The sequence below is a fragment of the Lepus europaeus genome, chromosome 4 (genome assembly GCF_033115175.1).
Source record: "Lepus europaeus isolate LE1 chromosome 4, mLepTim1.pri, whole genome shotgun sequence".
In the NCBI taxonomy this organism is placed as follows: Eukaryota; Metazoa; Chordata; class Mammalia; order Lagomorpha; family Leporidae; genus Lepus; species Lepus europaeus.
This window is the reverse complement of record NC_084830.1, coordinates 142,016,142-142,040,367: the sequence shown is the minus strand read 5'-3', so window position 1 is coordinate 142,040,367 and position 24,226 is coordinate 142,016,142. Positions and strand designations below refer to the sequence as shown.

Below are 24,226 nucleotides of genomic sequence, written 5' to 3'. Positions count from 1 at the left end.
TTTCTCTCCAGAAAGTATCATCTAGCTGTTGTCCCTGGGTCAAAAATAGCTAGATGAGTTCCTCTGGCCCAGAAGCAGTCCACAGGCTAGCAGCAGAAGCAGGCTCTCCTGAGTAAGAACCAGGAAGAGTCATTCTCTGAACACAGCTCAAACAAATTCACGGCATAAAGCTGGGCACATGGGGCCCAACTCAAACAGAGGCATTACTATGATTGACATGAAGAAAGGAACCACAGTTCTACCAAAAATGGACAACTTTCCTTTTTATAACAGATACTTCTTCCAAAAGTTGTGAATCTCTATGCCTCTTCCAGATCTGCCAGTGTCTGGGATTTTTCTTATTATTACGGTAAAATACATGTAACATAAAATATATCATTTTTAAATGTGCAGTTCAGTAGCATTAGGGATATGCATGCTGGTGTGCAGGCATTACCACCATCCATGTCCAGAACTTTTGCATCTTCCCAAACTGAAACTCCATCCCCAGTCAATAATAACTCCCCATTCCTCCCTTCCTTTAGCCCCTGGAAATGATTTTACTTTCTGTCTCTGTGAATTTGACTAGTCATATAATTTGGAAATCTATTTTAATTCATCCACAAAACTGATTTCCAGAACTGAAATAAAATCCCAACAGCAAGGGCAACTGCTATTTTCAGTGTCCATTTGCTCTACACACACACATACAACTTATCACTATTGCAACTAAGAACCAGAGATCTTCTTCCATTGTAAAACAAAACACAAAGGGATCATCCTCTGATTGATCAAGACACAGTGATTCTCATATGGAAGGAGCTGGGGAAAAGGTAGCATCAGAAGGTCCAGCAAAGAACCAGAGAGCATGGGGGATGCAACAAGGGTGAGCACAAATTAACGGGTTCTTAAAATTTTGTCCTCAATAAAGGTGTATCCAGCTCATGGATCCATCCACTAAAGCATCCAGAAGCCACAGGACATCTATAAAAAGGAAGATTAAGGTAGATCTTGGTGCAACCGAAAAGAGTAAATGCCAAGCTCAGGGAAGCACAATTCAGGGAAGAAGCACAATGATGGTCTGAGAAGCCCTCTCTAGTTTTCTTCATGGGAATGGTCCGACATTATCTGCTTCAGATGATGAATACAGGAATGCCCTACAATACACCTTGGTGAGTAGCCCAGCAGGGAGAAACAGGGTACAACACGCAACACAGCAGCTGTCATCTCCTGGGCACTCACCAGGCCAAAAAAGCTTTCCTGGGTGTTCTACACATTCCATCTCATTTAATCCTCACAACAACTCTATGGAGCATGAATACTGTTACTGTTCCCTCTACATAAGAAAGAATGTGACACACTCAAGGTCATCAGGTGTATGAAGTAGATTCACTACTAGATCTGTGTTACTCCAAAGTCCATGTTTTTAATTAATAGCCGTTCAAGATAAAAGGCATTTTCATGCCCTCATGGCAAAGAAATTAAATTGTTCATTAGAAATCTCTTGGCTCAAAATTTTGAATGCTTAAAAATAGCCCCAATTAAGCTTCAGCAGGTTAAATGTGGAACAAGCACCAAATTCAGGATCTCTCCAGTCTCTGAGGTTGGACATGTGATCCCAGGCCAGTCCATTGACGTCTCTGGCCCTCGGTTTCCAGGGAACTCATAAAGCACAGCTACTTCCCTCTGTTCTCCTCCTACCTCAAAGCATTCCATGAGACCAATTACCCATGCTGAGAAAACAAGGCTAACACACAAGGATGAACCTGTTGACTAAAGGTTTCAGTCTCTTCTCTCACCAAGCATCTTTTTAGTTCAGAGCTTCTCAAAGAAGTTACCAGTTAACCAGCAAAAAATTGCCCAGCACCAGTAGCTTTAGCAGCCACATAGGAATATTCAGAAGTACAAGGTATCATCCTTGCCCTCGAGGACCTCTCTCCAAGGCTGGGGACTTTCAAGTACAAAAAGATCTGGTAGGCTCAATATTCAGTATCCAGCTATGATTTACCAACTAGAGGTATTAAAAGTCAGAAGGACGGGGCCAGCGCTGTGGCGCAGTGGGTTAATGCCCTTGCCTAAAGCGCCGGCATCCCATATGGGAGCCAGTTCAAGACCCAGCTACTCCACTTCTGATCCAGCTCTCTGTTATGGCCTGGGAAAGCAGTAGAAGATGGCCCAAGTCCTTGGGCCCCTGCACCCATGTGGGAGACCTGGAAAAAGGTCCTGGCTCCTGGCTTCGGATCAGCACAGCTCTGGCCACTGCGGCCAATTGGGGAGTGAAACCAACAGATGGAAGACTTCACTCACTCTCTCTGTCTCTCTCTGTCTCTCTCTGTCTCTCTCTCTCTCTCTCTCTCTCTCTGTAACTCTTTCAAATAAAATAAATAAATCTTTTTTAAAAAGTCAGAAGGATATCAGCAGGAACTATCAAAGTTGAGGTTTCTAAGACAAAGTACACTTTTAAAACAATCTTGATAGATACTTTTGAAAATGAGGAAGGGAAAGGCATCAGGCAAAGCAATTGTGGGAGCCAAGGATCTGGGGTTGGGTGGAATAATACACAGGAAAGGTGACCAAGAAAAAGCTCAGAAGAACTCTTGGTGAACATCTGAGTGAGCTGTGGGGATGAACATAGGAACCAGTTGGGGCTGGCGCCGTGGCTCACTTGGTTAATCCTCCCCCTTGCGGCATCAGCATCCCATATGGGCGATGGGTTCTAGTCCTGGTTGCCCCTCTTCCAGTCCACCTCTCTGCTGTGGTCTGGGAGGGTAGTGGAGGATGGCCCAAGTGCTTGGGCCCTTGCACCTGCATGGGAGACCAGGAAGAAGCACCTGGCTCCTGGCTTCAGATCGGCGCAGTGCCGGCCATGGTGGCCATTTGGGGAATGAACCAACAGAAGGAAGCCCTTTCTCTCTGCCTCTCTCTCTCTCTCACTGTCTATAACTCTACCTGTCAAAAAAAAAAAAAAAAAAAAAAAAAAAAAGATAGGAACCAGGCTTCAGAAGACTTAAATGCTTGACATCTAAGTTGGACTTGGAAAAGGAACAAAGGGTGATGATCCAGGTCACATGGTAAACATTGGAAGCTTCTCAGTTTGGATTTCTTGTCTACTCTCTGTCTCCAGCAAAGGAAAAGCAAAAGATCACAATCAGGCAGGCTTTCGAAAGCCACAGACATCATTCCAGCTGAGAGGCACCAAGGTGCTGAAAATGAACAGAGTTCCTTGGGGGCAGGGACTCATTATATTTCTAATCACAGACTGTGGGGAACATAGTGTCCAAACTGCTTCGTCAGCTGCCCCAATATTCCTCAGGTCAAGTAAAGAACCTTAATCTAGAATCTCCATGCCTCCATTACATCATCTCTGCCCTCTACTAGCTACCGGATTAATGGGAGAAGGTGGGGACACTCTGAACCTCCACCCTAAGCCTAGGAAATATAACTTCAGATGTTCTGTTGCCCAGAAGGATACATGGAGTTCAATACTAAGCTCCAACTGCCAACAGCACCTAGAAATAGGCTGTGCCAACAGCACACTTACCCTGAAAAATCCCACTCTTCTTATGGGAGTCCTATCAAAAAGCTCGGGACCCCCTCAAACAGGACGACAAGCTGACACCCAACAAGCACACCACTTCTCATGTGATCTAGAGATGTTTAATGATTTCACCATGCCCCCAAGAGACGCAGAGATCAGGACAACCAGTGTACAAGAAATGCTTATGGCGCTCTCCAAAAAGTGTTGATTTATTCGTGCCTGTTATCACTTAACCAACATCAAACTCACAACTCACAGCTGCAGCCTTACCCTCAGCAGTGCACTGCCACTGTCTGGCCCCTCCCTGCAGTCTTCTCTCCTGGAGGGAAACGGCCTTGCTCTCTACCAACACAGACCCCAGAACAGAGAGGCTGCCACTCAGGAGAGTTTCAGTCCCAACCAAAGAAAATAACCTGCCCCCTCACTGTACTGGGCACCTCTATGACAGAGGGATCACATACTCAGATCATCCTTTGAAAACTCATATGCATGTGCCTGCCAGGAAATAAACCCTTGCCAAAGAGTTCCCGTCTGACAAAGGTACTCAAATCCCTTCTGTGGATTCCTGCTTCACAACAGATCCCTCACGGAAGAAGCAGGAGTTGCTCTAAAGGGCAGCTCATACAGCATCACTCATAAACTTCTCAATACAAACGACACTCGGTTCACAGCAAGTGTCATGTGACTGTGTTTCTCCCTGTCTTCCCAGAACATGAGTGTATACAGAGGCGCGTGCGCATGCACACACTCTCCCCTCTCCCCCTCTCCCTCGCTCAGTAAAGCCAGCAGCAGGGCATGTCTGCTGAAGATCTGAGCACTTCAGCATGAAAATCCAAGTGCTTCATGCCAGGCCAATCCTGCTATGACATCCAAAACCTCCCCACCAAGGAAACAGCACCCAGGAAAGTAGCCAGGAAAGGGAAACGCCTCCTTCAAACAGCCTGAGAAAGGCAATCCTGATTGAGCCCGTGCTGAAACTATTCCCAACACCAGCCAGGAAGTCCATTCTTTTTGAGCACTCCCGCTACCCAGCAAACCCACCGAGATCTGCCTTTACGGAGGGCACAGCTCCGGAGACTCCAGCCCTGGAAGCAGTGTTTTTAGAGAGGGGGTTCCCAGCTCTGACTCTGCCGCTTTTAGGGAACCATCAGTGGGCCAGAGCTTCCAACCTGACCTAGCCAATGCAAACACAAAAGCTAGTGATTACACCACAATCACACACTTACACACACACCCCACTAATACACACATACCTTTCACCCTCCATTGTGCGAGGCCCAGCAGGGGTGGTAGCCACCGGATTGTGCATGTACGAGGAATCCCAGCTCGGTTCCTAGTTCTCCCGGGAGACCAGCGGGAGATCTGATCAGCAACAGTGATTCAGCATGGCTGCAAATGAAGCCTCCTCCCTCTCGATCCTCCTTCCTCTGACTTACTCACGGCAGCTTCTACCGCAGAAGCAGAAGCAGAAAATGTCTTACCCAGCGCTCCCTGCAGCCCTTTCAGCTGCTAAAAGCAGCAGCCCACTTGCTCCCCCTCCCCCGCAGGCTTGCTTCTCCCCGGTCTCCTAGAAACAAGGGCAGCGCCGGCGACCCAAGTGCAGCGCCACCTTTCCAGCTGCCCCTGCATCTGCCCTGGCATCCCCAGCCGCTGCGAGCAGCCGCCCCAAGGGTTCCTGCCTTCTCTGCCTAGGCTGCAAAGGCTCAGGCAGTTCCTCGCCAGCCAGAGAAACACGGCCCCCTCCCCTCCTCCACCCGCCGTGGGCTGGCTGGCTGCCTGGCAGGATTGCTGGAATGAGGAGGCCCCTCTGTGGCCTGCAGTGGAGTTTATCCACCTGGGGAAATTCACTTGTGGGTCGCAGCTCATGTTCCAATTCCTCCTCCCAGAATCCACAGTAGCTCTGAGAGTCCCATAGTGGGAGAGAAGTTAGGAGGAAATAACACTAAGAAGGATGTGGAGAGAATTTTTAAAAATAGAATAATTAGAAAAAAACTGAAACAGGTGAAATGGAAACAAACCCTATTTACTGCAGGAGGCCAGAGTCTACCAGGACAGGGCAATCACAATGAATAATCTATATACTGATGCCCCCAGGACACAGTGAAAAATCCCCAACTTCAGAGCACAGCCCTATATAGCCTCCTGAAGCCTGTCCTATGGAAATCTGGCTTAAGCTGTGGCCACAACTGCTAAGTCTCCCACGGAACCCCTCTTCACAACAAAAATGTCCCATTCCCTATAGTGTCAAACAGCTTCAAGTTAGGCTTTTTTCTCCTTGCCTGGAATGCCTTCTCGGATCCCAGTCCTTGAGCTTTTCTGGGAGGTCAAACTCAAGGTCTTCATAAAACCTTCCCTTCACAATCATCTCCAAAAGTGCTACAGAATATATTGTACTTATTGTTCACCTCACACCTAATACATGGCTTGGTGTAATTCAGTATCTATGTATCCTATCTCTCAAACGAAAACACAATCTTGTGGAAGGCACAGAGCCAGTCTGTGTCTTCTAGCCACAGCAAAGAGGCTTAAGTGCAATGGGGCAATCAGCTCCCAAATGGTTTAGAGAGAAGACACTGGGGCACAGCAGGTTAAAGCCTCGTGTCGGGGCACCTGTATCCGTATCAGAGGACTGGTTAGAGTCTCCGCTAAAGCACCTGGAAAGAAGTGAATGATGGCTCTCAGTACCTGAGTTCTTGCCACCTACCTGGGCAGACACTGGTGGAATTCCTGGTTACTGGCTTTGCCCTGGCCCAGCTATGGCTGTTGTGGGCATTTGGAGAGTGAACCAGCAGATGGAAGATACCTTTAACTCTCTCTTTCTGCTTTTCAAATATATAAATCTTAATTTAAAAAAGTAACTGGTTGAGCAGCTTCTCTCATGCCTCAGAAAAGTCGACCTGAGCATCTGGATTCTGGCACCCCTCGGTGTTCTGGCTGGGCTTCTCAGGAGCACCCCGCACTCACTGCCCAAGTGGCCTTCAGCTAGCTAGTCTTTTCCCACTGGGCTTCATGCTCTGTCCCTTGTTCACAAGATGGAGCAGACCATAAAACCTCCAGAGTCCCTTTCAGCTCTAAAATCACGACTCCAACAATGTTCTAAAGGTTCGATTTTTCTTCTCAGAGTCACCTGCGTGATTGTTTAGTAAACAGGGAGCTTTGTGGCCAGTGCAGTGGCACAAAGGTTAAGCCGCAACCTGCAGTGCCTGAACCCTATCTGGGTGCCAGTTCAAATCCTGGCTGCTCCATTTCCGCCCTAGCTCCTGCTAATGTGCCTGGGAAAGCAGCAGAGGATGACACAAGTGCTTAGGCTCCTACATCCACATGAGAGGCACAAAAGAAGCTCCTGGTCCAGGCCCAGCCATGGTGGCCACTTGGGGAGTGACACAGAGGATGGAAGGAAGATCTCTCTCTTTCTCTCTCTCTGCCTTTCAAATAAATAAAATCTTTAAAAAAGAAAAGAAAAAGGGAGCTTCAGGGAGGAGCAGCAGGATGTATATCAAAGTACAAAAGATACTCAGTAAATCATTAGCGCCCTTCTAATTTCACCTGTGAAGTTTCTGCACCGCTACAAAGCACCATTCGAGTAAGGGAGGAACACTGAGATGAAAGAAACTCCCAGTAACTTAAATGTCATGTGGCCTCCTGAACTCAACCTGAGAGGGGTGCTATTCTCACGGCATCCTCCTAGATGAGGCCATTACCCAAATTCACTCTTTCTCCAGGGAGAAGATGCCTGGGTAATGTACACTACAGCTTTGTGTCTTTACGTCTTCCTCTCACAACAATACACCTCCTATCTTTCTCTGTGTGTGTCCCTTCCTCTTCTAATCAGCCTGTGGCTCTGCTCCAGATACTTCCTCTTGAGGCCAATCACAAGGACCACAAGGAGCTAAATGTGACAAATAAAGACACTGAATTCCAGAATCCATGCCGGGGTGATTCATAAAAGGGATGTGAGAACGAAGTGATGACTCTTTGGGTATATACCCTTACTCATATCCTCACCACACAGGAAAGAGGAGACATGCCACGTAACAAACCAGAGAGAAAGAACAAAGGCCAGGGAAGGAAATACTTAAGAGCTGAACCTACTCGAGTTTAGAAATACAACTACTGGGGCCGGCACTGTGGCACAGCGGGTTGACGCCCTGGCCTGAGGTGCTGGCATCCCATATGGGCGCAGGTTCGAGACCTGGCTGCTCCACTTCCCATCCAGCTCTCCGCAATGGCCTGGGAAAGCAGTGGAAGATGGCCCAAGTCCTTGAACCCCTGTGCCTACATGGGGGACCTGGAGGAGGCTCCTGGCTCCTGATCAATGCAACTCCGGCCGTTGTGGCCAATTAGGGAATGAACCATCGGATGGAAGACCAACCTCTCTCTATCTCTCTGTCCTCTCTGTGACTTTCAAATGAATAAATAAATCTTTTAAAAAAATACAACTATTAATAGTGGCATGAAAATCCTATAGACTCTCCTCGGCAACCTCCTTTCACCGTGCTAACCAACGTCACAACAGTCTATGTGCAGACACTGTACTGCTACCACCTGCACTGCACTCTTTACTCACCACTCACTGACCAGAAGAAACAAGCAGAATAGAGATACCTCAGAGAATGTCATCTAGAAAAGATGATGCAACACAACTGAGCCAAGGGTCGAAATCTCCAGACCCCTGCGGAGAAGTCCCTACCCCAACCTTGCCCTGTCTCAGAGCTGCATTTTACATTTTCTACCTGTTCTCTGGGCCACCGCCTGTACTTCTAGATGTAGACTAGAGGCAGAGGAACTAAGGTGGTGTCTTCCAGGAGGAAAATGTCTCACTCCCAACTGCCAAGCAACAATGTCTTAACTCCACTCCTAACCCCACCCAGCCCCCTCCTCATATCCCAGCTTCCTCCACAGCTCCAAGCACCGATCTCCACTCCAAGGCAATTTATCCAGCCATTCATTCCTAATTTATTTAGGGTTTATTAGCTTTTGCATAGCTTAGGAAGAAAATATATTAGGAGACATTTTGTTTCTTCAAGCTGGGTTTGGTTTACAAAGTTCTTTCTTCCATATTCCATCTCTGCAGAGAGAGCGGGACAGCATGGTTTATCTGGTAACAGCAGTTCTCCCTTGTAAGTGCCCTTGTTCTTCTCTTCTTGATTTTACCCTCCAGGACTTTGATTCCTCCCATTTGCAAGCACCATAACACAGTACAGAAGTCCTAAACCTAGTTGTATGTCAAACCCATCTGCCATGTTGGTTAAAATCGTAGGTCCTATGCACCAAAGAGCATAGGAAAATTTTTCAGCACTTGGATATGCTCCATGTCTTTTCTGTTTTCTCTCTTTATTATAACATTTATTTTATTTATTTGAAAGACAGAGTTAGAAAGGAAAAGAAACAGAGAGAGAGATCTTCCTCCACTGGCTCTCTCCCCAGATGGCTGCAACCGCCAAGGCTGGGCCAGACCAAAGCCTAGAGCCAGGAGCTTCTTCTGGGTCTCCCTGGGGGGTGCAGGGGCCCAAAGACTTGAGCCATCTTCTGCTGCTTTCCCAGGCACACTGGCAGGGAGTTGGATCAGAAGAGCAGCTAGAACTCAAACTGGCACTCATATGGGATGCTGGCGTCGCAGGCGGCAGCTTTACCTGCTACACCACAATGCCAGCCCCATGCTTCATGCCTTGACTGTGGTGATACAGGACCATATCACTGGGGCTGGGGCTGTACTGTAGTGGGTAAAGCCGCTGACTACAGTGCCAGCATCTCATATGGGTGCCAGTTCAAGTTCTGGCTGCTCCACTTCCAATCTAGCTCTCTGCTATGGCCTGAGAAAACAGTAGAATATGCCCCAAGTTCTTGGGCCCCTACACCTGTGTGGGAAGACCTGGAGGAAACTCCTGGCTCCTGGCTTCGGACAGGTCCAGCTCAGGCCACTGCAGGCATTTGGGGAGTGAACCAGCAGATGAAGACCCCTCTCTTTTTCTGCCTCTCTGCCTCTCTGCCTTTCAAATAAATAAATAAATCTTTTTTTAAAAAAGACCATATCACTAATAAATTTCATGAAACTAAACACAAAGTGGTCAAATTTTCTTTTTTTTTCTTTTCTTCTTCTTCTTCTTCTTTTTTTTTTTTTTGTTTGTTTGTTTGTTTGACAGGCAGAGTTAGACAGTGAGAGAGAGACAGAGAGAAAGGTCTTCCTTTGCCGTTGGTTCACCCCCCAAATGGCCACTACAGTGGGTGTGCTGCGCCGATCCAAAGCCAGGAGCCAGGTGCTTCCTCCTGGTCTCCCACGTGGGTGCAGGGCCCAAGCACTTGGGCCATCCTCCACTGCCTTCCTGGGCCACAGCAGAGAGCTGGACTGGAAGAGGAGCAACTGGGACAGAACCGGCACCCCAACCGGGACTAGAACCTGGGATGCTGGCGCCTCAGGCAGAGGATTAGCCAGGTGAGCCATGGCATTGGCCCAAATTTTACATAAATTATGCCTCAATAAATCTGGAAAATTAAAACACTAATGAGGTACTACCTCAGAACTATAGTATCAGAGTTCAAGAAGCTGGAATTTTTTTTAAAGATTTATTTATTTATTTGAAAAGAAGAGTTACAGAGAAAGAGAGCAAGATATAAACAGATCTTGCATCCAGTGGGTTTACTCCCCAAGTGACTGCAATAGCCAGGGCTGGGCCAGGCTGAAACCAGGATCCAGCAGCTTCTTCCAGGTCTCCCAAGTGGGTGCATGGGCCCAAGGACTTGGGACATCTGCTACTTTCCCAGGCACATTAGCAGGGACCTGGATTGGAGGTGGAACAGCTGGGACTAGAATCAGCAACCATATGGGAAGTTGCCATCCTAGGCTTCGCCACAATGCCAGAACCAGGAGCTGGAATTCTAGCAGACCTCACAGGTGACTCTAAAGCATAGCTGGATGGAAAGATGACTTAGAACAAATATAAGGGCCCAGCCCGTAAGAATCAGACAGAGCAGAGTCCAAATACACTTTCCAAAACCTTGACCATTGGCAAGTTTCTTCACAAGGCTCAACTTCCTCATCTGTACAAAGGAGTAACAGCAGTGCCTACCTGCTAGGGTTGTTAAGTTTGAAAGTGCAAATATATCAGGGCTAGTGTTGTGGCACATTGGGTTAAAGCCCTGATCTGCAGTGCCAGCATCCCATATGGGCACTGGTTTGAGTCCCAGCTGCTCCACTTCTGATCCAGCTCTCTGCTAATGCACCTGGGAAAGCAGTGGAAGATGGCCCAAGTACTTGGGACCCTGCATCCATGTGGGAAATCTGGATGAAGCTCCTGGCTCCTGGCTTTGGATCAGCTTGGCTCTGGCCATTGCAGCCATTTGGGGAGTGAAGCTCTCTCTCTCTCTGGGTTGTTTCTACCTCTTTCTGTAACTCTTTCAAATAAATTAAATAAATCTTAAAAAAAAAAAAAGTGAAAATATGTAAAGCACCTCACAGAGACGGGCCTGTAACAAGCACCAGCAACCACTGACAGCTATTATTTTCACTGTCTATGTCAGTGTTACCAAACTACACCTCTCTAAACCCTTGGTCCTAGGATCAAGCAGAAGGACACAGAATGGCCTCCCGAGAGCCATTTTCACATTTCCAGTGGTCACTGTTACTACTAGGTCATCAAGAACTAGATGCGATCAGAGCTACTTAAGGCCCACACACACCCGTATCATCAAAACTTCCCCTTAGCTCTGGACCATGAGCTAAGCAGATACTCCCTGTAACTGCCTAGAGGGAACCCAGAAAGTCAAGCAAAAACCAATAAGGAATGTGAGGCCCAAAACAGTCCAAAAGGAAACAGAACAGCAACTTATCCAGAGGAAAAGTGGGCTGCTCCCAGGACTCCTCTGAAGACACAAGAATCCAATGCCAGAGTAGACTCGAGAAGGCCACTGCCCAGGGCACACGCGTTCTTTTAAAACTACAAAGCACTCTGAGTCCATTGTCTCCTTTCATTCAGCAGAGCACCCCCTGAACAGTGAGCTGAGTATCTACTCTGTGCCAGACCCTGGACCTCACACTTCACCTGGGCCCCTCCCATTTAATCCTCACAGCCCTGTAAGAAGGGACCATTAACCCTATATATATATATATATATATATATATATATATATTTTTTTTTTTTTTTTTTTGGACAGGCAGAGTGGACAGTGAGAGAGAGAGACAGAGAGAAAGGTCTTCCTTTGCTGTTGGTTCACCCTCCAATGGCTGCCGCAGCTGGCACGCTGCGGCCGGCGTGCTGCGCTGATCCAAAGCCAGGAGCCAGGTGCTTCTCCTGGTCTCCCATGCGGGTGCAGGGGCCAAGCACTTGGGCCATCCTCCACTGCATTCCTGGCCACAGCAGAGAGCTGGCCTGGAAGAAGAGCAACCGGGACAGAATCTGGTGCCACCGGCGCTGCAGGCGGAGGATTAGCCTATTGAGCTGCAGCGCAGGTCCATTAACCCTATTTTAAAAGTGAGGGGGGCCAACTATGGAAGTCTGTCTGGAGATTCCTCAGAAACCTGAACATAACCCTACCATACAACCCAGCCATCCCACTCCTTGGAATTTACCCAAAGGAAATTAATTTGGCAAATAAAAAAGCCATCTGCACATTAATGTTTATTGCAGCTCAATTCACAATAGCTAAGACCTGGAACCAACCCAAATGCCCATCAACAGTAGACTGGATAAAGAAATTATGGGACATGTACTCCATAGAATACTATACAGCAGTAAGAAACAACGAAACCCAGTCATTTGCAACAAGATGGAGCAATCTGGAAAACATCATCCTGAGTGAATTAAGCCAGTCCCAAAGAGAAAAATATCATTTGTTTTCCCTGATCGGTGACAACTGAGCGCCAAAGGGGAAACCTATTAAGTGAAATGGACACTATAAGCAACAATGAACTGATCAGCTCCTGTCCTGACTTTAGATGTACAATGTAATACTTTATCCTTTTTAGTATTTGTTGTTGTTGTTGTTGTTCTAGTACTATTGGTTGAACTCAGTAATTAACACACAATTATTCTTAGGTGTTTAAATTTTAACTGAAAAGTGATCCCTGTTAAATCTAAGAGTGGAAAAAGAGAGGGAGGAGATGAACAATTTGGAACATGCTCAATCGGACTGGCCGCAAATGGTGGAGTTAGAAATGTGCCAGGGGATTCCAACACAATCCCATCAAGATGGCATGTATCAATGCCATCGCACTAGTCCAAGTGATCAATTTCAGCTCACAATTGATAGCTCTGATAGGTCTAAGAGTCAAAGAGATCACACAAACAAGACAAGTATCTGCTAATACTAACTGATAGAATCAAAAAGGGAGAGAAAGATCCAACATGGGAAGTGGGATACACAGCAGACTCATAGGATGGCAGATGTCCTAAACAACACTCTGGCCTCAGAATCAGCCCTCAAGGCATTCAGATCTGGCTGAAGAGCCCATGAGAGTATAGCAGGCATGGAAAGCCAAGATATCATGGAAAAAAAAAAAAAGACCTAAATGAATGATCTCTGTGAGTGAGATCCCAGTGGAAAGAACGGGGCCATCAAAGAAGGAGGTACCCTTCTCCGAAGGGAGGAGAGAACCTCCACTTTGACTATGACCCTATCAGAATAAGATCAAAGTCAGCGAACTCTAAAGGCTTCCATAGCCCTGGCAACTCATGACTAGAGCCCAGGGAGATTACTGACGCCATGAACAGGAGTGTCAAATTGTTAAGTCAGCAACAGGAGTCACTGTGTACTTACACCCCATGTGGGATCTGTCCCTAATGTGTCATCTAAAGCCAAGTGATGCTATGACTGGTACTGAAACAGTATTTTTATACTTTGCGTTTCTGTGTGGGCACAGACTGATGAGGTCTTTTCTAATTATATACTGAAGTGATCTTCTGTATATAAAGAGAATTGGAAATGAAAAAAAAAAAAAAAACAACCTGGTGTTAAAATGGAAATGGCATAGAAAATTAATTAATTTGAAAAAAAAATTATGTAGGATCTCTGTCTTTAATGTGCTGTACATTGCTATTTAATGCTATAATTAGTAATCCAATGGTAGTTTTTTCACTTGATGTTGCTATATGGGCAAAATGTTGAAATCTTTACCTAATATATACTAAACTGATCTTCTGTATACAAAGAGAATTGAAAATGAATCTTTACATGAATGGAAGGGGAAAGGGAGCGGGAAAGGGGAGGGTTGCGGGCGGGAGGGAAGCTATGGGAGGGGGGAAGCCATTGTAACCCATAAGCTATACTTTGGAAATTTATATTCATTAAATAAAAGATTAATAAAAAAAATAGAAAAAAAAAAGTGAGGGGGGCCAGCGCCGTGGCACACTAGGTTAATCCTCCACCTGCAGCCCCAGCATCCCATATGGGCACCAGTTCTAGTCCCGGTTGCTCCTCTTCCAGTCCAGCTCTCTGCTGTGGCCCAGGAAGGCAGTGGAGGATGGCCCAAGTGCTTGGGCCCTGCACCTGCAAGGAGATCAGGAGGAAGCACCTGGCTCCTGGCTTCAGATCGGCACAGCTCCGGCTGTTGCGGCCATTTGGGGAGTGAACCAATGGAAGGAAGACCTTCCTCTCTGTCTCTGTCTCTCACTGTCTGTGACTCTACCTGTCAAATTAAAAAAAAAAAAAAAGTGAGTTTACTAAGGTTCTGAGAATTAAACAACTGGTCCAAGGAACCATAGCTACTAAATAGCAAAGCTGGGATTTGAACCCAACAGAGCCCACTATTAGCTACTATCAAGACAAGCATTATCCCTATTTTATAACTTCAATTTCAGAGAGAAGCAAATTAAGCCAGAAAACAACTGGCTCTAGACCACCTGGGAGGCCAAGCTGGGTGTGGACCCACATCCTGCGATGCCTGGCCTGATGACCTTTCCACCCAACCTCTGGGTAAGAACAGTAGTGTTTGAAAACCTTAAAGATACTACATGAAAATAAGGTGACAGCCAAGGCTTCCAAACACCTACTATAATGAAGTCCTTCCACCTGGACTCCTCATGTTGCCGAGCTTACTTAAAGCCAAGCCTAGCCGAAGACTGCTCTTAGGGGAAGTCACAGGAGCACCTCTGTGCCACAAGGGAGTGGAAGAAAAGCCAGAATAACTACAGCAGCAAGCAGGGTGCTTCACACTGACCAGTACCTTGGAAACACTACTACTTAGGGTCTAAGGATTCCTTCCTCTCTCATATCAACCCACAGCTGGTGCCCTCTGCTGGTAAACATGTAGACAAAAAATTACTATGCCACTGGCTTAGAAAGACAAAAAAAAAAAAATGCTGCCTTCCCATTCTATTCAAGAATGAACATTAATTCTTAGGATTTTCGATAGATTCATGAAATTTTAAATTGACTGTTGGCCCTCTTTTCTGTCGGCTGCTCTTGCCTCACCTCGCCAGTTCATTCCTTTCTGGGTACAAAGAAAACTGGGATGTTGTGCATGAAAATGTAAAATACATATGATAACAGCCCAACATCAATACAGTGATGTGTATACAGTGAGGCCATACATCTAGCAGGTACACATAATTGAAGCACACGTTTAAAGTAATGCAAAACCCATGTGCAAGCATGCTCAAGCATTCTGGTCATTCTCTTCCATTCAATCGCATGTTTATTATTCACTCAACTAAGTCTCATTGAATACTCTATACAGTGCACTATGCCAGGAAGCTATAATACAAATGCTCCAGGAATAGAATGACAAATAACCTAAAAATTGACTAAGAAGATTATACACATACACACTCAGGAGATGCAGAAAATGTACTGTGGGGACTCAATGGAGGAAAAGACCACTTCCAGTTTGAGGAGGAAGGGAGGATAACAGAAGGAACAGAAAGTTCAGAAGTTAAAGAACTCTGTTTCGTTTTCAAAAGGGTATTCGTTTTGTTTTATTTTGTTTTTTTGACAGGCAGAGTGGACAGTGAGAGAGAGAGACAGAGAGAAAGGTCTTCCTTTTCCGTTGGTTCACCCCTCAATGGCCACTGCAGCCAACGCACCATGCTGATCCGAAGCCAGGAGCCAGGTGCTTCTCCTGGTCTCCCATGCGGGTGCAGAGCCCAAGCACCTGGGCCATCCTCCACTGCCTTCCCGGGCCACAGCAGAGAGCTGGACTGGAAGAGGAGCAACTGGGACAGAATCCGGTGCCCCAACCGGGACTAGAACACCAGGGTGTCAGCGCTGCAGGCGGAGGATTAGCCTAGTGAGCCGCGGCATCAGCCACATTTTATCAATCTCTAAGCATAGGATTCAGTGGTATTAAGTAGTCACAATGTTGTACAATTACTGCCACTATTCATTTCCAGAACTTTTTGATTATCCAAAAGAATCCTTGGACCACTTAAACAGTAACTCCTCATCCCTCCTCCCAACCTCAGCCTTACTAAGTCCTACTCTATCTCTATGAATTTGCCTACTTAGGTACCTCACAATTAACAATGAATGCAGTAATACAGTATCATTTTGTGTCTGGCTTCTTTTGCTTCCTACAAGGTTTATTCACCCATCAGAATTTCATTCTCATGGTTGGATAATATTCCACTGATTGTACATGCTATATTTTGTTTACTCACTCACCTGTTGATACAACACTGGGTTAATGTCACCTTTTGAAAATGCACTATTAATTTTTCCCTCATGTTTGACACATAGGTGTTTTCCTATTTTTTGTTAGCCTGTTATAATGATCATCTTTATGTAAATACTGTTCTTTCATTGAACTGTTTTCTTAGGTTAAATCCCTAGTAATGGAGTTCCAAAGTCAAAGGATATGAACATTTTAATGGTGAGTAATAAACAAATCCACACTTGAATCTCCTCATTCTCCATTTTCCCCAGCCTGATGGAAGTTACTATCAGCAAATTCAGTTACAGAAGTATGGCTGCAGCCAGCTAGGGGGAAACTTAGGAGAAATGTAAAGAATTAACAAAGCAGAAACAGCTCAGAAAACTGCTCCACTGCAGAGCTGACTGACGCCATGGGCTGCCCGATACGCCACGCAGCTTCCGAGGAGGACACTGAGTGCAGCAGGTTAAGCCGCTGCTTGGCACACCTGCATCCCGTAGCAGAGTGCCAGCTCAGGTCTCAGCTCCTCTGCTTCTGACCCAGCTTCCTGCTAATAATGCAACTGGGGAGGCAGTGGATGATGGTTCGGGTACTTGGGTCCCTGCCACCCACCATGGGAGACCAGGATGGAGTTCCTGGCTTTGGCTTAGCTTATCCCTAACTGTTGTGGACATTTGGGGAGTGAACCAAGATCTATCTCTCTCATTCATTGTGTGTGTGTGTGTGTGTGTGTCACTCTGTCCTTCTGCCAAATAAGTAAATCTTAAAAAAAAAAAAAAAAAAAAAAAAAAGCTGCACCTTCTACCCATAATCTGATGTTTTCCTATTAACTTGATTACATTTTTTTAAAAAGTGCCAAGTCAAGGATCTTTAAGATCAATTCCATGTTTACAGATTGCTACACAAGCTCACAGAACTCAGCACAATTAAGCACTGTACTCACAGCTAAAGTTCAATCCAGTGACAACAAGAGCACACAAGGTCACATCAGACAGGAAAAAGACCTGGACAGGTTCAAGAGGAATCCATGTGTAGACGTTATGATGCTTCCCTCTGCTATGCTTTGAACAAGATTTGGCTGCCAAACTCACGCAGATGTTTAAACTTCAAAGTCAAAAGGTAATGGTACTGAGAGGGTGAAAACACAATCCAGTTACGGTATTTAGGAGCTGGACCTAACAGGAGGTCTTATAGCTCGGGAGGGGGGAGGGAGAAGCATGCTCTTGGAAGGTGATTCTAGTTCTCACAAGGGAGGTGGTAAAGGCTGAATGGGGCCCAGCCTCTCTCTGTTTCCTGGCTTCCTCTGCAAGTGCTCTGCCATGCTCTGCCTTCATCAGAGGCCCTACCAAAGGGGCCACTGTGGAGACCCAGAACCATGAGCCAAACCAAACTCTTTCCTTCACAAGTTACTTACCTGGGGTATTTTGTTGTAGTAACAAAATGCTAGCAGAGGCTGCACTGAGTAGTCGGAGCACACACTCGTGTGTGTGATGTTCTGCTCAGGGACTCAGCCTCCAGGGTTTTCACTGGAAGGAAGCCCCACAGGAACGCCTTGCCAGATTCTGGAGCCAATGCTGGGGCGCAGTGTAAGCTGCTACCTGCAGCTCCAGCAACCCATTCCGGTACCAGTTCGAGTCCTGGCCACTCTGCTTCCCATCCAGCTCCCTGTTAATGAGCATGGGAAGCAACAGAAGATGGACCAAGTGCTTTGGCCCCTGCAACCACGTGGGAGACCCAGATGAAGTTCCTGGCCGGGGGCTTCAGCCTGGCTATTGTGACCATTTGGAAAGTGAACCAGCAGATGTAAGGTATCTACCTCTCACTCGCGCTCACTCGTTCACACTCTTCCTCTGCAACTCTGCCTTTCAAATAAATACATTTTAAAAAAACTCAATTCCCAGAAGGAAAGCAGGTGTTTCACATAAATCATACTGCTTGACAGTCTAGGCACAGTGAACCACCCTTAACAGAGAGGGATCTGATCTGTGGAAATCCTCCCTAAATCCAACTGTCCATATGAAGGCCAATCTCACGAGGCTGCTCAAAAAGACAGCAGCATCAGGACAGATGTTAACTTTTACTGCATATCAAAAGTAAACATCCAATTTGGCCAAAAAACATCATCTCTCACAAAAAATAACACACACACACACACACACACACACTGCGGTAGATTCAAGGAGATCTGAGGTTCTTTTAGTGCCTCAATCCAAGTCATTCCAATTACTTTCCTCATCAACTCTTACTGAAATGAGCTGTACCAAAGGACAGGATATTTAAGAGCAAGTCAGAGAGAATCTTTTAAAATTCCAATCAGATCGTGACACTCCTAGCTCAAAACCCTGAAATGGCCTACCAAAATCTTTCAACATCCTACAACTCTTACATGATCGGGGCCCTCTCTGGCCTCATCTGCAACTTCTTTCTCCCTCCTCCCTCAGTACTAGCCGCGCTCAACAATGTGCTTTTTCCTCAAATAGGCCAGGCACAATCTCACCTCAGGCCATGGCCCTTCCTCTAATATCTGCTGCTTATTCCCCCACTCAGTCCTCACTCAAGTCCTCACTCAGACGTCTTTCCCAGGGACCGCCCCATGCTACTGCTCTAAATTGCACTCTCTTCACAAACATCCTGCTTTGCTGCACTCCCCACTCCTCTAACTCTTCCCAAATGATTGACCATCTTTTAACACAGCACATTATTTATTTTTTTAGAGATTTATTTACTTGAAAGGCATAGTTACAGACAGACTGAGAAAGGTCTTCCATCCACTGTTTCACTTCCCAGGTGGCTGCAACAACTGGGGTTAAGTCAATCCAAAGCCAGGAGCTCCCTCAGGGTCTCCCATGCAGGTGCAGGGGCCCAAGCACTTGGGCCATCTTCTACTGCTTTCCCAGGCCATCAGCAGGGAGCTGGATCAGAAGTGGAGCAGCTGGGACTTGAACAGGCGGATGCTTAACCTACTAAGCCACAATGCCAGCCCAGTCACATTATGTTTTATGTTTTACTTTGTCTATCTCCCCACCAAAATAAAAGCTCTAGGAGGACAGTGACTTCCTGTCTCTTTTGTTCTCTGATGTACTTCCAGGGGAATCAAGCAGAAGAGTAATAAATTTTAAACTGACACAGGAAGAAACAGGGAGACAATGAATTTCAGGTTAAGAGAAACCTCACAACAGGTAGGTACAGTAACCTAGCACAAACAGCTAGTCTTTCTCCAGGTCTGTTGATGTCCAGGAGATCAAACCACTAGAAAATGTAAAAGGGGCTAAACAAAGTTCACTGAAAAGATGACAAGAGATACACAGAGTTAGTGAAGAATGTCAATCAAAGGAACTGCAAATATTTACAAGGGCATAGGCATAGGTAAGGGAAATCAACAAGGCCTGGTTAAGTATTATGGGGACAGGCAGACTGAGGCAGCAATAGGCGACAGCGATGACCAGAACACAGAGTAAACCTCAACCTCCAAGAAAAGGCTCATGGACAAGGGCTGTGGCTATTGACAGATAATGTGTTACTGACTATGCGAGTCTGGGGAAGAGAACAAATATCTTGACCTCACCTTTCCTTTTATCCTCCAGTTCTCCAACCAGGGTCTCCCACAGTCCAAGCCCAACATGAACGAAGCCAGAGAAGAGAAGTGGTAGTTCTTAAGTCAAGCTCCCAAGAGGACAGAGCAAGGAAGGGTGAGTGGATTGGGAAGGGCAACAAGAAAATACTCAGCATAGTAATCATTTGGTAAAGCTATCTGCAGACACACTGCCTCAACACACTGCCAGTACCAACTACCAAAACCTCCTTCTAAATCTCCCTATTCCCACTGGCACTGGCATCATTCTCTCCATGCATTTGATTCAACTACTTTCTCTTCCTTGTTCCTCACATACTTAATCATTTGCCTGTTTTGTTTTCACAACTTCCTTCAGATTCCCTTGCAGTGTATTCCTGATGCTACCTCTTTCTTCACTCTTCATTCTCTCATCTATTGAACACCAGATGCCCCAGAAGCCTTGCCACCTGAAACATCCTCCACTGTCACCTCTTTTACTCAAGGCTACTGGACTGATTTTCCTGTTAGTTTCATTGCCACCATTGTTCAACTGTCCACGCTCCTTAGCTCACCGTGCAAAGTCCTCAGGAACATGGTGCCAACTTACTTTTCCAATTTATTTCTCACAACTCTTTTACTTTTTTGACAGCCAGAGTTAGACAGTGAGAGAGAGAGAGAGACAGAGAGAAAGGTCTTTCTTCCGTTGGTTCACTCCCCAAATGGCCACCACGGCCGGCACGCTGCGCCAATCCGAAGCCAGGAGCCTCTTTCCTGGTCTCCCATTAGGGTGCAGGGCCCAAGCACTTGGACCATCCTCCACTGCCTTCCTGGGCCACAGCAGACAGCTGGACTGGAAGAATGGCAACGGGGACAGAATGCGGCGCCCCGACAGGGACTAAAACTGGGGTGCTGGCACTGCAGGCAGAGGATTAGCCTAGTGAGCCGTGGCGCCAGCCCTCTCACAACTCTTATAAATTAATATAAATTAACTACTGGTTACCAGGAAGCCAAAGAACTTCAGTGGAAAGAGGATGAACACTGAAAATCAATCAGGCTTGGATTCAGTTCTCAGCTCTACCATGAGTTACTTTTCTGAAATGAGTTCAGCTACCCTATTTGTGAAACACAGGGTTATCGAATGGATCCCACAAGAATGGACATAAGTGTACCTATAACAGTGTTAAGCACACAGCAGGCATGCTTCTCTGTATATCCTCCATATCTCTTATTTATCTTCTACCCTAAATGCCTTCTTTTGTCTTCTCACCTTCCCTGAGACATTTTTTTAAGGTTAAGGTTACATACTTCAGAATGATTTTCTTTTTAAAGGTTTATTTTTTTTTATTTATTTGAAAGGCAGAGTTACACAGGAGAGACAGAATATTCCATCCACTGATTTGCTTCCCAAATGGCCACAATGGCCAGAACTGGGCTGATCTGAAGCCATGAGCCAAAAACTTCTGGGTCTCCCACGTGGGTAGAGAGGCCCAAGGACTTAGGCCACCTTCTGCTGCTTTCCCAGGTGCATTACCAGAGTGCAAGATCAGAAGTGGAGCAGCTGGGTCTCAAACCAGCCCCCAAATGGGATGCCAGCATTGCAAGCAGAGGCTTAACCTGCTACAGCACAGCACCCACTCCCAACACAATGCTTTTCTTCATCCTTCTACCTGGAAGTCACCTCTCCTCAACATGCACATTATTTTATTTGTACACTCCTTATAGTAACAGTTAAAATTTACAGGTAATTCCCGGTTGCCCCTCTTCCAGGCCAGCTCTCTGCTGTGGCCAGGGAGTACAGTGGAGGATGGCCCAAGTGCTTGGGCCCTGCACCCCATGGGAGACCAGGAGAAGCACCTGGCTCCTGCCATCAGATCAGCGCAGTGCCCCGGCCGCAGCGTGCCTGCCGCAGTGGCCATTGGAGGGTGAACCAATGGCAAAGGAAGACCTCTCTCTCTGTCTCCTTCTACTGTCCACTCTGCCTGTCCAAAAAAAAAAAAAATTTACAGGTAATTAACAAGATTCACATTCCTCCACAAGTTATGAAGCAACAGAGTGTTAGGGGGCTCCCACATGCAAGCTCACCTAGCAAGTAAAGGATACAGCCTAGTTAAACAAGTCTCAGTTACCAAGAGTACTCTGGAATACATACATTTATCACAGTCTTCAATATACTCACTCATCTCATTAACTGTGCAAATATCGTGTGGATATGGTGTGGGTAAAATAAAGGTACATCTTTTGGTAACCAGTCACACTTCTTCACAGTGGGCTATGACAATGACATGAAAGACTGTAGTCTCAACAACCATACTAGGAAGTATTACCAACTGTCTCTCCCTTTTCAAAAAAAAAAAAAAAAGCTCAGAGTAGTTTGTCCAAGGTCAAAGTTGAAAAGTGGTCAGGAACACTATCTTATGTGATGCCATCATGTATATTCTTAAGGACTGTGAACTGTTAAATCAAATACTCAGAGAAAAATCACAGTTGCAATGTGGATGATGTGAACAACATGAGACAGTGCCACAACACTGAAAGCAAAGGCTGCATCCTTTCAAAAGAACCTGAATTCCAACCAGAATTCCAGAACCTGAGTTCCAGCAACACAAGTTTTGTTTTTGTTTTTAAGATTGATTCTATTTATTTGAAAGACAGAGTTACAGAGGGAGGTAGAGACAGAGAGAGAGGTCTTCCATCTGCTGATTCACACCCCAGGTGGCCACAACGACCGGAGCCACGCCAATCCGAAGCCAGGAGCAAGGAGCTTCTTCTGGGTCTCCCACATAGGTACAGGTACAGGGCCCCAGGACTTGGGCCATCTTCTACTGCTTTTCCAGGCCATAGCAGAGACCTGGATCAGAAGTGGAGCAGCCAGGTCTTGAACCAGTGCCCATATGGGATGCCAGTGCTTCAGGCCAGGGCGTTAACCCACTGTGCCACAATGCTGGCCCCGAGAACACAAGTTATTTGAAGACAGCAATGGTTTTTTTGTTTTGTTTTGTTTTTGACAGGCAGAGTTAGACAATGAGAGAGAGAGAAAGGTCTTCCTTCCGTTGGTTCACCCCCCAAATGGCCACTATGGTGGGCATGCTGCACCAATCCAAAACCAGGAGCCAGGTGCTTCCTCCTGGTCTCCCATGAGGGTGCAGGGCCAAAGCACTTGGGCCATCCTCCACTGCCTTCCTGGCCAGGCCAGCCTTCCCGGCCAGGCCACAGCAAAAAGCTGGACTGGAAGAGGAGCAACCAGGACAGAACCGGCGCCCCAATCGGGACTAGAACCCGGGGTGCCGGCGCTGCAGGTGGAGGATCAGCCTAGTGAGCCGAGGCGTCGACCAGCAACGGTGTCTTTTTTTTTTTTTTTTTTTTTTTTTACAGGCAGAGTGGACAGTGAGAGAGAGACAGACAGAAAGGTCTTCCTTTGCTGTTGGTTCACCCTCCAACGGCCGTCATGGCCGGCGCACTGCGCTAATCCGAAGGCAGGAGCCAGGTGCTTCTCCTGGTCTCCCATGGGGTGCAGGGCCCAAGCACTTGGGCCATCCTCCACTGCCCTCCCGGGCCATAGCAGAGAGCTGGACTGGAAGAGGGGCAACCGGGACAGAATCCGGTGCCCCGACCGGGACTAGAACCCGGTGTGCCGGCGCCACAAGGCGGAGGATTAGCCTGTTGAGCCACGGCGCCGGCCCCAGCAATGGTGTTTTTATCACTGCTATCCATCTCCAGATCTTAGAAGTACTTATGCGTAACTCAATTCTAATGAAACTGATAGTAAACAGTGTGAAATAAACATATACAGTTTAAATAATACGTTTGCACTACAAAATTTTAAAGCAGGAAATGACATGAATGCATTACAGGCAGATTTTTTTTTCTAAGTAAGCCATACAAAGTGGGAAAAGAAATCAGAAGAGTCCAATCTGGCTGGAGCACACAGTTTGGAAACGCTATGGGGCCAACACTGGGGCCCAGCAGGTTTAGTAACACCTACAACACTAGCATCCCATATCACATCAGTTTGAGTCCTGGCTGGTCTACTTTCAACCCAGCTCCCTGCTAATGTGCCTGAGAAAGCAGCAGAGGATGGCAAAAATACCTGGGTCTTTGCAACCCCCATGGGAGACCTGGAAGGAGTTCCAGGTTCCTGGCCTTGGCTTGGCTCAGACCTTGCCATTACAGTCATTTGGGGAATGAGCCAGTAGATGAACAATTTCTTTGTCAATCTTTCAAACAAATAAATCTTAAAAAAAAAAAAAAAAAAGCTAGCAAAAACATTTTACCAAATCCCTTCCTTCTCTAGATTCAAATAATCTAGCCTCAAATTAAAGTTTTAAAAAGGTGAAAAAAGTTAAGTACAACAGAGTCTCAATTGCCCTTTCTACTCTGTGTAGTTTGGATTTTAACAATTATTTGATATGAAAGGCAGAGACAGACAGCTCTCCCATTTGCTGGTCCACTGCCCAAACATCCACAAGCCAGGAAATGGGAACTCAATCTAGGTCTCCCACATGGGAGGCAGAGGACCAACTACTTGAACAATCACCCAATACCTTCTAGAGTGCACATCAGCAGGAAGGTAGAG

At 46.4% G+C, this 24,226-nt stretch overlaps 1 protein-coding gene across 3 annotated transcripts in view; it reads right to left on the bottom strand.

The window, feature by feature from the left end:
• KLHL3 (kelch like family member 3) overlaps nucleotides 1-5,074 on the bottom strand; it is a 118,988-nt gene extending 113,914 nt beyond the window's left edge. For all 3 annotated transcript variants that reach the window (XM_062189092.1, XM_062189094.1, XM_062189093.1), the window contains exon 1: nucleotides 4,771-5,074. In XM_062189092.1, the coding sequence (XP_062045076.1) occupies nucleotides 4,771-4,826 (56 nt within the window). In that variant the 5' untranslated portion in view covers nucleotides 4,827-5,074. The remainder of the gene's footprint in view (nucleotides 1-4,770) is intronic.
• Between the last annotated feature and the right edge of the window lie 19,152 nt (nucleotides 5,075-24,226).